The sequence below is a fragment of the Lonchura striata genome, chromosome 1 (genome assembly GCF_046129695.1).
Source record: "Lonchura striata isolate bLonStr1 chromosome 1, bLonStr1.mat, whole genome shotgun sequence".
Taxonomy (NCBI): domain Eukaryota; kingdom Metazoa; phylum Chordata; class Aves; order Passeriformes; family Estrildidae; genus Lonchura; species Lonchura striata.
This window is the reverse complement of record NC_134603.1, coordinates 23,125,383-23,139,156: the sequence shown is the minus strand read 5'-3', so window position 1 is coordinate 23,139,156 and position 13,774 is coordinate 23,125,383. Positions and strand designations below refer to the sequence as shown.

At 38.2% G+C, this 13,774-nt stretch overlaps 1 protein-coding gene across 1 annotated transcript in view; it reads left to right on the top strand.

Moving 5' to 3' along the window:
• CPQ (carboxypeptidase Q) overlaps positions 1-11,396 on the top strand; it is a 144,446-nt gene extending 133,050 nt beyond the window's left edge. Inside the window, exons 8-9 of the mRNA XM_077782816.1 lie at positions 9,336-9,538; positions 11,289-11,396. Of these exons, the coding sequence (XP_077638942.1) occupies positions 9,336-9,496 (161 nt within the window). The 3' untranslated portion in view covers positions 9,497-9,538; positions 11,289-11,396. The remainder of the gene's footprint in view (positions 1-9,335; positions 9,539-11,288) is intronic.
• Positions 11,397-13,774: the final 2,378 nt, after the last annotated feature.

Here is a 13,774-nt window from a genome sequence, read left to right as displayed (position 1 = left end):
TGAACTAGCTGAATATACACTGGCTTGGAGATCAAATGAAAAAGATATTTCAACACCAATATCTGGAGCATCTAACATGTTATGAAATAACTTACTAGTTTAAAACTCAAGTATGCATTAGTCAAGTAACCACAGATTTTTTAAAGGATATTTTATTGTTGTAGGCATAGTAATATTCTTCCAGTTTTGTATAATGGTCCTACATCTAAAATCTACCATGAGCTTGAATAGTTTGATAGTCTCAGTGGGGTGCAAAAATAGAGACAGAAAAACCATTGCTCATCCTGTGGGTGTGGTTGAATAAATGTAGTTTTGATTTCTGTGATATAAAATACGATAGACCTGTAGTGTGCTTAGGATGTTTTTTATTTTAATTAGACTGGTTTTATGGTTGGGATTTTTTTTTCAAAACTATTTAAGTACCAGAGTGCTCATTAAAGGGCTCTTTTCACCACCATCTGGGCAGAAGGGAGCTCTGCTTGGTTGGGTCCTATCACCATTGGTATTTCTACTTGGTGGGAACTCTCCTACAGGAACTTTGTGATTAAACATCCAGTTGTAATCATATCAAGAAGCAAAGGCTACAGCAAATGAGAACCTGTGTGTTTCCTCTCTGTCTCCAGCATCCCCTGGAAAAACAGGCCAGAAGGCTTGCTTTAAACGGTTTGTGAGTTTGGTTTAGGAAATAGCTCTATTTCTTGTACAATACAAGGAAGCTTCTTGAATGGCTTGAACATGCAAATGAATGCAGACAATTACTGCAAACAGAAATGCTACTCAAAATCTTGACAAACGGGTCATCTAGATGGTTCTCTCTCTTCCCACATTTTAAACAGTCTAGGGGGTGTCTCTTTCCACAGCTTTTCTGGGGTGATTTTGGAAGTCGTTGGAACAGGGTAGAACAAGGGTCTAGCCCTGGGTGTTAGCAGGAGGCTCTTTGGTTAGCAGAAAACATTGAAGAAAGGACTTCAATAGTTTGGGTTTCTAAGCAACCTTATAATGTCAGCTACATAGTGCAGTTATACAGAGAGTATAGTAACACAGAAATGCATTTGATCAGGAAAAGATGGTTCAAATGGGTCCCAGTAGTCACTCGACCCTTTTGTGTGACATTTAATACTTAATGTCATTAAATAAATCACATGCTCAATATTTAACTGCTTTACTGAGCTGAAACATAAACAAACACATGAAGAATTCTAAATTAGAGAAACTGCTGATTTTGCAATGACTTTAATTCCACTTACAGTGTTTAAAAGAGAATGCAAAATACAAGGGATTTATAAATCCAGCAGTCACTTTTACAGCTATCAACTTTTTAAGTAGTGTCTGTATAACATATGTAGGTATATACATAGTTTTAAAGAAATCACAGATTAAGTACATTATATTAAAATATCCACACTATCTACAAACATGAACAGCTATATAATACAGGTACATAATCCTTCTGAATTTGCTGTAAGTAGGGAATCCCCTAAACAGCGATCTGTGTTTTAGTTAGCCAGGGTAGTCACAGAGCCAGAACACAAAATACAAAAGTAATTCAAGAGTCCATGTTACTTTGGAAGAAAGAAGTCATGCCTCACCTGTCTAGCAAGGCATTTTCAGAAGAGTTTGTAACCATTTCTGTAGCTGGATCTGATCAGTGAAGTACAGCTGGACAAAGACTATAGAGGAAGAAGGTACTGTGAGTTGTGAGGTATTTTCCTCCTTTGTGGTAAATACCTGATTTTTAAAAGGTAGAAATAAATTGTCAGTCTTCTTAATGGAGAAAGTCTTTATTAGGCTGCCCAGTCATCTCTTTTTTTGTCACTTTGGATATTCACAAAACTCCATATTAGCTGCAAAGGGAGTGAACAGCGAGAATAGCAAGTTAGCAAAGTTTGCTTCAAATATTTGATATTAAAACTGAGGCTGACTGAATATGTGACAGTAGTATAGTAGAAAATATCTAAAGAATACAACAAGCAGTGAAATTTTTTGTCAATAAATGCAGAGTGATTGCAGTATAGGAACTATGGATACAGAGCAACAGGATCCATGTTATCTTCAAGAAGAATGATCTGGGAATCACTGTGGATAATTGTCTGAAATTATCAAGTCAATACCCAGGGAAGGTGAAAAACATTGTTTCATGCAGCTGAGGAAGGAAGGAAGAGAGAAATAGCAGAAAGCATCCTTAGGAGATGTGTCATGGTGTGCTGTAATCCCTTCATGTGCTGCTGTTTGCAGGCAGTATTGGGCTTCTCATCTCAATGAACTGTGAAACACAGTTAGGAAAGGGAGAAGAGTCACCAGAAGCCTGCATCCTCAGAGATACTGAATAGTTCCTGCAAGAGGAGGATTATTCAGCTTGGGAAAAAGCAGCTGAGTTAGGTGTGATTAAACTGTATTAAGCCACCAGTGGTAGGAAGCTGAATGAAAAAATGGAGGGTGCTGCTCCTACAGCTCCTGAAGTGAGAACTGTACTGAGCCCACGGGAAATGTTCGGGCACATCACACCACAGGGAGCTGTGGGCAGAAGTGTAATCAGGTCCAAAAGTTAGTGATGAGTGGGCCTGTGGAGGATCTCTCCATCCCAGAGAGTGAACCTCTAATGGGTCATGTTTAGCAGCACCAGCTAGGGACACTTACCCTTTTCTCTTTTTTATTAAAAAAAAGAACCTTGACAATTTAAGACAGAGGTTGGATAAATGGAGGAAGAACTTCCAGTGCTTTTTACTGTTGAATATTTATCTGGGGTTTTGTGGTTTTTTTCCCAGTCAAAGGCTGTTTAGGATATTATTTTAGAGTCTAGTCAGCCTGTGCTCTATGAAGTAGAAGTGCTTCTTTCCCTGGCACCTCATTTCACAGCATTTCATGCAAGTTTAGGTTGGATCCCCCGTTGTCACTGGTCCTCTGATGCACTAAGTGAAAGGTTAATGCATTGCAAAAGTAACTGTGATAATCCTGAGCTGTAATTTAGTCCGTTTAGTGTATCCACAGGATTCATTCTGAAATGCATTAAGCAAAACAAGAAATAATGCAAACTTCATATTGTCTCCCTTATACTGTCGCCTCATTTAATTAGTCACTGAAACAACCACCTGAAAGCTTTCCCTCTGTCTTTTTGTTTGAATCATGAATTTTAAAGACTTTTGAGAGAGTGACTCAGGAGGTGGAACAGCAGGGCTTCTGATGTTATTTATAAGCTTTGTACTGGAAACTATTTCAGTGTCTCTAGCCATGAAACTCAAGCAACTTAGCCTGTAATTTTATCATTTGAGACTAACTGACAAGAAAACAAATGCTGTCAGTGCCCCACTAAACAGCATTAGCATTCTCTATTGCCTCTACTTACTTGAAAATGGGTAATGAAATAATTGGCATTAAAGCCAGCTGTCAGCTACAGGTTATCCCACAAAAGAAGAGGTTAATATGACCATCAAAATACATGCAAGAGATGCCCACCATAATTGGGTTTTCATTACAGTAGTAGTTCTGCAGACTGAGGTTAGGCAGGGACAGCACACTAAACATCTGTCCAACATCTAAAACAAGCAGCCAAACACTCTATAGGGCTTGCAGCAAATAAGATGTTGAGGTACCTATGGAGCATTCCAACTAGCCCATCCTACACACAGCTACCATTGCAGCAGATTTACTCCCTGACCACTTGAAATTTGTGATTTTGCTGGGTTTTAGAAAGGTGCAGAATGAAAATAAAAATAAAGAAATTGTTCCTGTTCCATTCTTTCATCCATTTTTCCTTTTGTAGGTCTTTGGCACATCTCCTTTGAAGGAAAAGCCATGTGTCTTCTTACTTCTGCCCTGAAGTTTTGACCTTACAAAATGTATGAGACAGAAATGCTCCAGTTATGAGAAGGGAGAGGCTATTGATTCTATTACTGTATGTGAGGAATAGAATGCTCTTAAATTCTGTTGTTTATGCTTTCCTGGTACATACCAGTTTTTAACTGCATAGGAGATTGTGATATGTCCTTTGTCTCTTATTTCATTATATTTGAGTACTTGATGTAAAAGAAAAGAAAATATGTACATTTCGTCAGGATTTGCTTTATTTTTAAGGCATTATAGACTTTTAGTACATTCCTGAATAGTGTCATTGGCATGAAAAAGCTCTGAGATTAGAATAAACTTGAAAATTAAGTAAAAGCATATTTCCTGTTTCTTAAAGAAAAAGCAGGAAACAAAAGCAGTATTTAATAAATAGAAGAAAAAGGAATCTGTCTTTTATAGCCAGAGAAATCGTTGCAGAAATAAAAATAAGGTTTCAGATCAGGCATCTGATATCTTGACACCTTACTAGAAGCCATTAATACCTTTGATTGCATGTAGATTTGTCTTGACACGAAGGTGAAGCTCAAACAGGTACTTGGAAGATGCAAGCAAAGCGTGTGTTATAACCCCTTTCTATTTGTAAACTTTTGGAAACATTGAGCAAATTATGCCTTGTTAAGTAAGGCATTTCCAACTTTGCTGTTAGGAGGCAGTACAGCTTACTCAACAGGACACTGGCCTCAGCTCAGATGTCTGGCATCTATTCCTTTCTCAGCTGCTGTGAGAAAATGAATCTGTCATTTCATCTCTGCATGCCCCTTTCATCCTTCAGTCCCTCTTGTCTGTTTAGAGTGTGTGTTGTGAACTGCAGTCTTTTCTCTTTGGAAAGGTGTGTATATGCCACAAAAAATAATGGAGTGGCAATTCTGTCAGGTCCTCTAGGGACTGTTATAAAGAAACCTGAAAAAGTTACATGCTTTTTTAGAAATCATTGGCATATTAACTTCACTGTATAAGGCAATGTTCATGCAGAGGTCAGTGTCCCAGAGATCTAGCTGTAATATTGAAGACCCAGGACGCCCAAGAGAGGTTATAGAAACAGTGGGGATTTTCCCATTGTATCTGAAAGATTGATAGCACAGCTGTGAAGTTCACTTGAAAGCAAAGGCAACTGGGAAGCTATTGATAGGACTCTGTAGCAAACATGTACTGACTCCACAACTGATATTTGACTTCCTTTGGCAATTGGATGCTGTTTGGGGTATAAAAAGAAAAGAAAGAAAATGCAGGGAGGAGTGTAATGCAAAATGTTTTAAGATGTAAAATTACTCTGAAGTTACTGCATGCTTTGCATGCTTTCTCCCTTGAAGATATCTGTGGTTTATGGAACACGGTTTTATGGAAACCGCCTTTCTATTCATTTTGATAATCATTATCTGCTTTTCCAGTATTTTTTTGCACAAATGACAGTAATTTGAGTACTTAAATATCTGGCAATAGAGGTTCATTCTAGTTATGACAGCAGTGCTTATGAAGGCAGTAGTGCCTTACAGAGTGTGACAAGCAGCAGTGGTCATCATTGACATGCCCATCATTCTTTTTGTGGTTCATGCATCCTTTTACCTCAATAGCAGCATCTCATCTTCTTAAGCTGGCAATAAGACCTTGTCACTTTATTAATGTGTGAAGAATTGGTGTTTGATATGAACACACTGTAAGGAAATTACATCCTTATTATCAGCTAATGAGTGTTTGCATTGGGCATTTCATGCTGAGATCAGAAGCTAGAAGGAATGGACTGTATTTCAGAATTCCTCAATGTGTGCGTATTTTCATCAAGACACTCTTACATAGCTGATTACTAAAAACACATGGTCAGTATGAATTAACAAAGCAGCTGCTTTAACCTGCCTTATGCAGCACATCAAACCAAGTGTGACATAGCTGTTTATGCAGAGAGGTCATCAAATGAGTTCAAGACAGGAATGAACTTTAGAATTTTTTTAATGTTGTGTGAATTCTGAGAGATGTCTGCAAGACCCAAGGCACCATGGGTTAGAGTGACACAGGATGGCTGTGTTTGGCAGTCACCCCTTGAGCTTGCCTAATCCCACTCCCCTGCTCAAGCAGGGTCAGCTGCACCAGGGTGCTGAGCACCATGATCTTTCAGGCTTTGAATATCTCGAAGGATGGAAGCTCTGCAGCCCCTCTGGGCAACTTGTCCTAGTGTTTGACCCTGGGGTATCACCAGTAGTACTTGATAGCTGCTGAGCAGTAGCTTTTGCATTAAATTAGGTAACTGAGCTGTGCTAAATAGGGTTTTCTGTCACATTTTAATGGTGCTATGAATTATCTTTGTATTATTTATTGAAGCTTTAAATTATTTATTTTTTTCTGGTTTTAATTTCCAGTATTTTTGATGCATTCAAGTAATATGTATGGAATTTTTGGCAGCAGATTTTTACTTTCCCTCTTTTCATGCCACAGCACCTATTATATCCAGCTACAAGCACTTTCTCACTGATCTCCTTTTTGGTCAGCAGTATTCCTCATGTGATTTGCATCACGGTAAAAGTTAACAGACTGGAAAAGGACACTTAAAGAGGGTTGTTTGGCAAACATTGCCTTTTTTTCTTTATGGCTGCTCTTCAAATGCAGGAATAAGAGCAAAGTGCATAAAATGTGACAGTGTAGCACCTAGCCCATCTCTTGGTTTTCTGTCCAAGTATTGGTTCCACCTGGAAATCAGAATTAGATATATGGTACACACCTACCTAACACCACCCAACTGAGGGTTTTTAAGTACTTAATTAAAGCTTATGGACTCTTTCAAAGCTGTATGCTGTTGCCTTTCTAGGTGGCTAGCATGGACATGGGTGAATAATTTATAGGTCAGAGATGACTCCTCATCTCTGTTACTTTACTCCTAGCTTGGTAAAAATAAGCCCCCATTTGTTATTGACTGTTGTTCCTGAGACAAATGTTACATAAAAACAATAACAACAACAAATTATGCTCACAGCATTGCTTCTTCTGTTCGATTTTTAGAACAGGGGCTGAAGGTCCCCATGGACTTTATTGAGGTAACCCAGCCTGCCTGCAGTCTGCAGGGCCCTGCAGAACTTCCCTCTCCATGGTCACTGCAAGGGCTGCTCTCATCGAATGCTGGGTGTTTGCTGGTGAGAGGGCACTCGTCAGTGCCCCACTGCAGCCTGGCAGCCTCTGGCAGCAGAAATGTCTGCAGGCAGCTGACACCAGCATGGAGGAACCTCAAGTGGATAGAAGAGACTTCCTTGCAATGAAAATTGCTTGCAGTCATAGCTGTGCCCCAGAGCGCTTCATGTCCAGGGGTTTCCGTGAGGCCCTCAGCCGTAAACTCTTCCTGTGCTCAAAGCCAAGAACATGAATTTTCACTTTGGTCTCTAATTACAGAGGATAAAACTGCTTTCTTAGTGTCTTTTCCTTAGTCTCTCGAGATGTTTGCAGGTCACTGGCTTCAATGCTAGCCCACAACGTGACAGAGACAGCACAGCCAGTTTGAGAACCTTTTGATTTTCTTGCACTGTAATTGCTTGATGTCAAAGTCAATAATTTGCTGATTTATAAAATCCATTCAGAGAAAAAAAATATCTTTTCCAGTGTTTCAGAGACTTAAACAGGACAAAGCAAAGGGTGTTTGCTTTTTTCCACTCACAGGAATAAAGTGCTATTCTGTAAATCCATAGTTACTCTGATTAGTGGAATTTCTACAATAAAATCTGGGCAATTTTTGTCTTGAGTCTTACAGAAGTGCTCAAAAGCAGCAATGGAGTTGCCTCAACAGCTTAACTTGTAATGTGTCTGTAGTACAGAAGTCCATCAATTAAAGAATGTATCATTGTTCAATCCTTTTATGATTGCATATATTTAAAAGGATTCAGAAGAAAATTTTAGAAGTGACTATGACTTGACATAAATTTAATGCTAAAATTATTAGAATATAATTCAGCACCTATAACGTACCTAGTGACTTCTGTGGGATTGCAATGCTTCAAGTCAGAAGCAAATAGGTCATTTAAGAACAAGGTGTGCTTCTTAAAATGAAATCAATCACAATACTCTATAACTTTACACAATAGCACTTGGTCTTTCTGCTTATCATCTCTCTTATGAAAAGATCTTCACCTTGGATGGAACTGAAATGCATTAACTTTCTATTCCATCTCACTAAAATAGCAGTCAACTGAGCCATCCAAGTCAGTCTCCATTACAGCAAGAGAAACATGCCTGTTACCCACAGGGAGAGCTAGACTCCGTTCTGAACAATTGTTTCAGTGATCAAAAGATATGTATTATAGGAATGTACAGTTATGCTGTGGGAAATTTTGCTTTCATTCTCTTCAGAGGCTTCAGGCATCTCAGGAAAACCAAGAAAAATTATAACAGTAAGTCTTACAAGCACACATCAGTTTATCAAAGCCCTCATCATCTGATACTGATTTCTACTGCATGTAAATAAATATCTCAATAATTTATGTACTTCATCTTTATAGTCAAACGGTCCTGGGTTTTTTTCCTTCTTACTTGGCATGACAGGAGTATCCTCAGTCTGTGTTTCTGCCCATAGCCCATAACTCTTACTTGTGAATTCACACAGTTCTCTGGGTTTGTTGACCAAGAAAGGAGTGGGTCTTCTGCTGAGTCCTTCCCTGGGAGCTGTGCTTTTCCTAGCCCTGGTCAGGGAGCAGGACAAAGGAATCAAGGCAAAGAAATTGCAAGGAGTGAATAAGTGTGTCTGTGTGTAGGGGGGGGGGGGGGAATATCAAATTTACTTATTATCAACATTTGATGTAGAATTCTGTTAATGTTGGAATGGTTGTTGACATTACAACAAAGCTGATGGAGGCTGATAAAACTGGAGGAGAGGCAGAGGTGGTGAATTGGGAAAGAAGGAAATTCAAGGGAATAGGGGATTAGAGAGGGTCAATGGGTACTGGAGCAGATAATAGCCAGGATAAGAATCCTCTGCCAGCATCTCTGCTGCAGCTCCTAGTTGGGTGGCAGCCTCTATAGCTCTCTGGGATAACCCAGATTATCTGGAAACTTGTTCTGGAACAGCACATCCTTGTGATATAGAGGGGCTCAAAAGCAGAAGCAAATTCCTAAGTGTTCCCCAACACAAGTAACAGCAGGGAAAGAATTCATAAATCAGTTGTAACTCATCAGTGGAGAACACTGTGGTGGTTACTGTAGGGATTTTCCTGCTTGAACTCTGTTAGTTTCAGAAGAAAATGGATGCATACTGTTGCTGAGGAAACGAGTCTCCCAGGGGAAGCTTGGCTTTTCCCCAGTGTGAATTTTTGCTGCCTCATGCTCACACAAGTCAGTTAACCTAAAACCTATAAACTGCACATGGTATGGCTCTGTACAGTTATTTTATTTCAAATGTATTATGAATTTTATACAGTTGCATGTGGCTTTAATCATTAACACCCAAGGAACACATTCAAGTTTATATTCCTCTTTAAATATTTGTATTCCTATAATGGAACTTTGCCCATTTTTCTTTGTAGGTGCCAGCTTGTATAATGACATCAATAAATACTTCTGGTTTCATCATTCTCAAGGGGACACGATGACAGTTCAGGATCCAAACCAGATGAATCTCTGTGCTGCTGTTTGGACTGTTGTCTCCTATGTAATTGCTGACATGGAGGATATGTTGCCAAGGTAATAAAACAGCAAGAAAGAAGATTTCTGTTCTTCAGTAAAGATTGTAAGTCCACTAATGCATGTGGAATGTAGCTGTAGTAAATTGTACTACCCTTGGTTTTCTGTTTTATTATTTTATCTGTTTTCCTCAAAACACGCTCTCTTTTATGCATTCCTGCTTCTTTTTGCTGTTTTGATCTCTTCCATTTGTGATTTTCACTTAAATGTATTCCTTTAAGTACTTGTTATATTTTAAATGAAGATATGATACCTCTTTGATATGATGGTTACTATGATATAATAACCATTTGTATGCACAGTGATCTTGTGCAGCAGGAAAAATATACCAAATAAATTTTTTGCATCAGAATAGTGTATTGATTTTGTGTTCACGTTTACTGGTTTTGTTTCTGTCTTTCTTCTATGCATGGAGATTATGTACTATTAACTAAACAGCTCTTTCTTTTCACTGTTTTAAGGTAGTACTGTAGTTTCTAGAAGCTTTCAGGTTATAGGGCAAATTAATTTCATCTTTTTTTTAATGCTAATATATGGTAGAATGGTCAAATTATAGTCAAAATGCTAAAATAGTATAATAGCTTTACTCAGGTCCATTTTTAGGTCTTATGAGAGGTTCACCAAAGACTCAGATAAACCAAGACACAGAGGATATAAAGAGGATTCCCATCTTTCCTGTGTTTTTTTGGGCACCTCCTCATGGAAAGCCATGTGTGTCTTTTTGTTTCTCATGGAAGACTCTCCATCGTGACAGGCAGAGAATTTCATGTGGCAGTTTTTCTATGAAATGCCATGTTTCAGAAACAACACACAGCTGTGATTTGTGACCTTCAGTACTTGCCAGCTGACATCCAAACAAAATGTAAGAGCAGATTTTGATTCAGAATCCTGAACCCATTTCTAGGTGTCCCTCGCTTGCAGGGATGGTCTCCCTGAAGCTGGGCTAGAGGATGCTGGTACAAATTTACTTTGATGGAGGGATTAACCTGGGAATTTGATTCTTATAGACTTTGTTGGTTTGGGGTTTTTACTTGCTTTACTGAGATGATGAATATTCAGATGAGTTTCAGGCATATCTGGAGAGAGGATATAACTGGTCTTGGGGAATATTTTAAGGCGTATGATTGCTGCTCATTTCCTTGTGACGTGATCCTTGTTTGTCATTTTAGATTTTACAACAAGCAAGCTTAGTGTGTGAATAACTGCTGCAATGTAGTCAGAACCAACTAATGTTACAAACATGGAGCATTATACCAAATATCAGGCAGTCCCTAGTGCTGTTAATCAGTTCTGCTGTTGAGCAATAGCTGAATCATGAGCAATTCATTTTTATAGAATTCATAATCATGGTATCTGTTTACTGTGATTATAGCTGTTTTCCATCAAATTTATTAACTATTTCAATATCCCCTCCAAATCATTACAAGAGCACAAAAGGTGCCTGGAGATACACTGCTCTATCTTTTTAAAGAAATAATGTTGAAATAAAGTTAGCAAAGATTTCCTCTGCTTTCAAGGTGTGGTGCCTGTGTTTCTTTTTGTTTGACAAGAGTATACTTGGAGGTGCTCACCACTGACAGAGCCTCAGCTGTCTCCAAATCCAGCCTTTTGTCCTTCACACAATGTGACTGGCTGTTTCCTGAATTATTATTCCATATTGTTTTCCCTCAGGGTATCAGTCTTTGTACATCAGAAATTCAGAAGGATGTTCTGTGAAGTTACCTATATTGTTGCAAATCTTAACCTGTGCTCACTTGGAAATTGTGTTTATTTGTGTTTTTCTGCATTGCCTCAAGTCAAACGGAAAATCTCTGGAGTCAAGAATACTCTGCAGAGAGGAGAATAAAACCACAAGTGTGCACATGGCACCACAGCACATGTCAAGATGTGCTTGTCAGCTCCTAAGTAAGAAAATTAACCATTCCCAGGCCAAAAGGAACACAACTATGTAAGACAGACTGTAAAAATTAAGACCATGATGACCCTGAAGAAAATGCAACCTTCATGTCAGGTTCAGATACACAGCTCTAAAGAGAAGCATTGATTTTGGAAAAAAATGTTCAAAAATCAAAACTGCCATGTTATTTTAATAGAAATAATGAAAATTAAAATACTTGATTTCTGAAATTAAAAAAAATTATTTATTTACTTGTAAAACCAGATTTCATTAAAGTAAGATATTGTGTCTGATTCACCTTTTTTTTCTGATGTGTATTAGTTCTCAGACCTAAAAATTCATCTGTTCACAGTAGTCTCCTGGTAATCTGCCAGTTCAGATGTACCTCTCTCAAAACTTTCCATAAGTGAGTAGATGCTAATAAATTTATTTTCTTTCCCAGTGGATTTTTGTACCATCTGTGCAATAGCTTATCTTTACCAGTGCTCAGTGTAGCATGTAACGATTATGTTATTCCAATTAGTGGCCATTAAACATGGATCACTTGGTCAATTTTCAACTCAAGAGCACTTCTGAGGTGATCCAGGTAGGCCAACATAACTTTTCCTTCCATTCACATGCCATTAGTCTTTGAGAATCTTTCTCAAATTTTAATTGAGAAAGTAGTACCTTAGGACATTATTTATATTACTATTATTGTGAGAATCACCTGCCATAAATCTGTGCTTATGATAAGTAATTTGATAATGTTCTAGGTCAAGGGGACCATGGGTGTATTTCCCTCCAATAAACATTTGAGGTTTTGCCTGCAAAGATCGGTGAGGTGAGAGCTGAAAAATCAGCACTAGCGTTTAAATATATGTCAAAAATTTAAATTTCAAATAATAATTTTCCTCAAGGTATTATAAATCTCTTACATCTGCTGAGAAGGGAGGCCCCTGGGTAGTCTTCCTTTCAGCTACAACTTGAAGCTTTCAGACATAGTTACAGAGGGATGAGGCCAATACATAATTAATTTACCTGACTAGACTATAGTACAAATGCTGATGAAAAATCTGTTTTCAATATTGCATAATGGAATGTAAGTAATTTTGCCAGGTAATAAAAGAAGAATTGTAGGGTAGGTTTGCTTTTGTCCTTCATTGTGCCAAGACAATAGTGACATTTCACTCTCTCTTTGAATGATTCTATTCTATGTGTTCTCACAAGACTTTTAGCCCCCTTAAAATAATTAAAAACAGAGAGTTGAAGCAGTGCTGATTCTGCTCCTCCATTACAAACATCCTTGGCTGTGTATTTAGTTAGTATGCTTCCCCCATGGCAATTTGAGACACTTCCATTTACCATAAGTAAATATCAAACTGATCTTGATATCTATATCTGTCTCATGAAATATACATGCCATCTAAATGTGCCCAAATGATTAATTTACTGCTGTGTAATGATTAGCATAAAAATCTCATCACTGCACAGGATAGAAATGTTGCCACTAATTGCTGGTTGGAGTGAACAATGTTTTCTGCATAGAAGTTAATGATGCATTGCAGATCTTGAATGGGAAAACTCAAGACTTTCTGGGAGAGAAGATTTTTGTCCCTTCTTTTGCACTAAATCTTAGGAGACACTGATCATATATAACAAAAAGGGATAGATATAATGTAATAGATATGTATAATAGAACGGAAATTACACCTTTTGTAGTCTTTTACTACAAATACACGGAAGCACTGACCAGACACACACTGTGGACTTTTTAATGGTCATTATTCTAGAAACTCCAGCTTTTTTTTGCACAAGGTTATGGCCAGCTATGGGCCTGTGATTTGTAGGTACAAGTGTTTAATAAGTGCATTATGCTAGCCCCTGATTAAGGTTTCAAATGCCTGTCTTCTTGATAATCGTGTTTGCACTTGGAGGAGGGGCTTTGATGATGGCCTTATATCTAACTCTGTGTCCAGCTTGCAGTTTGATTTCACTGCAGGACAATTCAACCTCCTGTAGTTTATGTTAAGTTTTTTCTTCTGGAAGGTTTTTTATGTTTTCCTTTATTTCTCAGCACTTGTACTGTGTAGTAGATATTAGGAATGACTAGCTGACAAAAAAAATCTCTGTATTTTGTGCATTAGGGCTCAGGAACTGTGCGATGCAATTGAGATGACTCAATTGCACATAAGCACATGGTAAAGAGCTCCACCAGGGCCAACATTTGCTATTATCACTGACTTCTGTTACTGGCAGACAGGGCTTTGTGATCAATGCAGTGAATTTTTATCACCAGTCATGGTTGTCTCCATAACTATGTGAAAATCAGGCTTATGAAAACTAAAGAGGGAAGCTCTGGAAGAGGGACCACAAAAGCCACAAAAAGAGCCAGGTTATACTGAC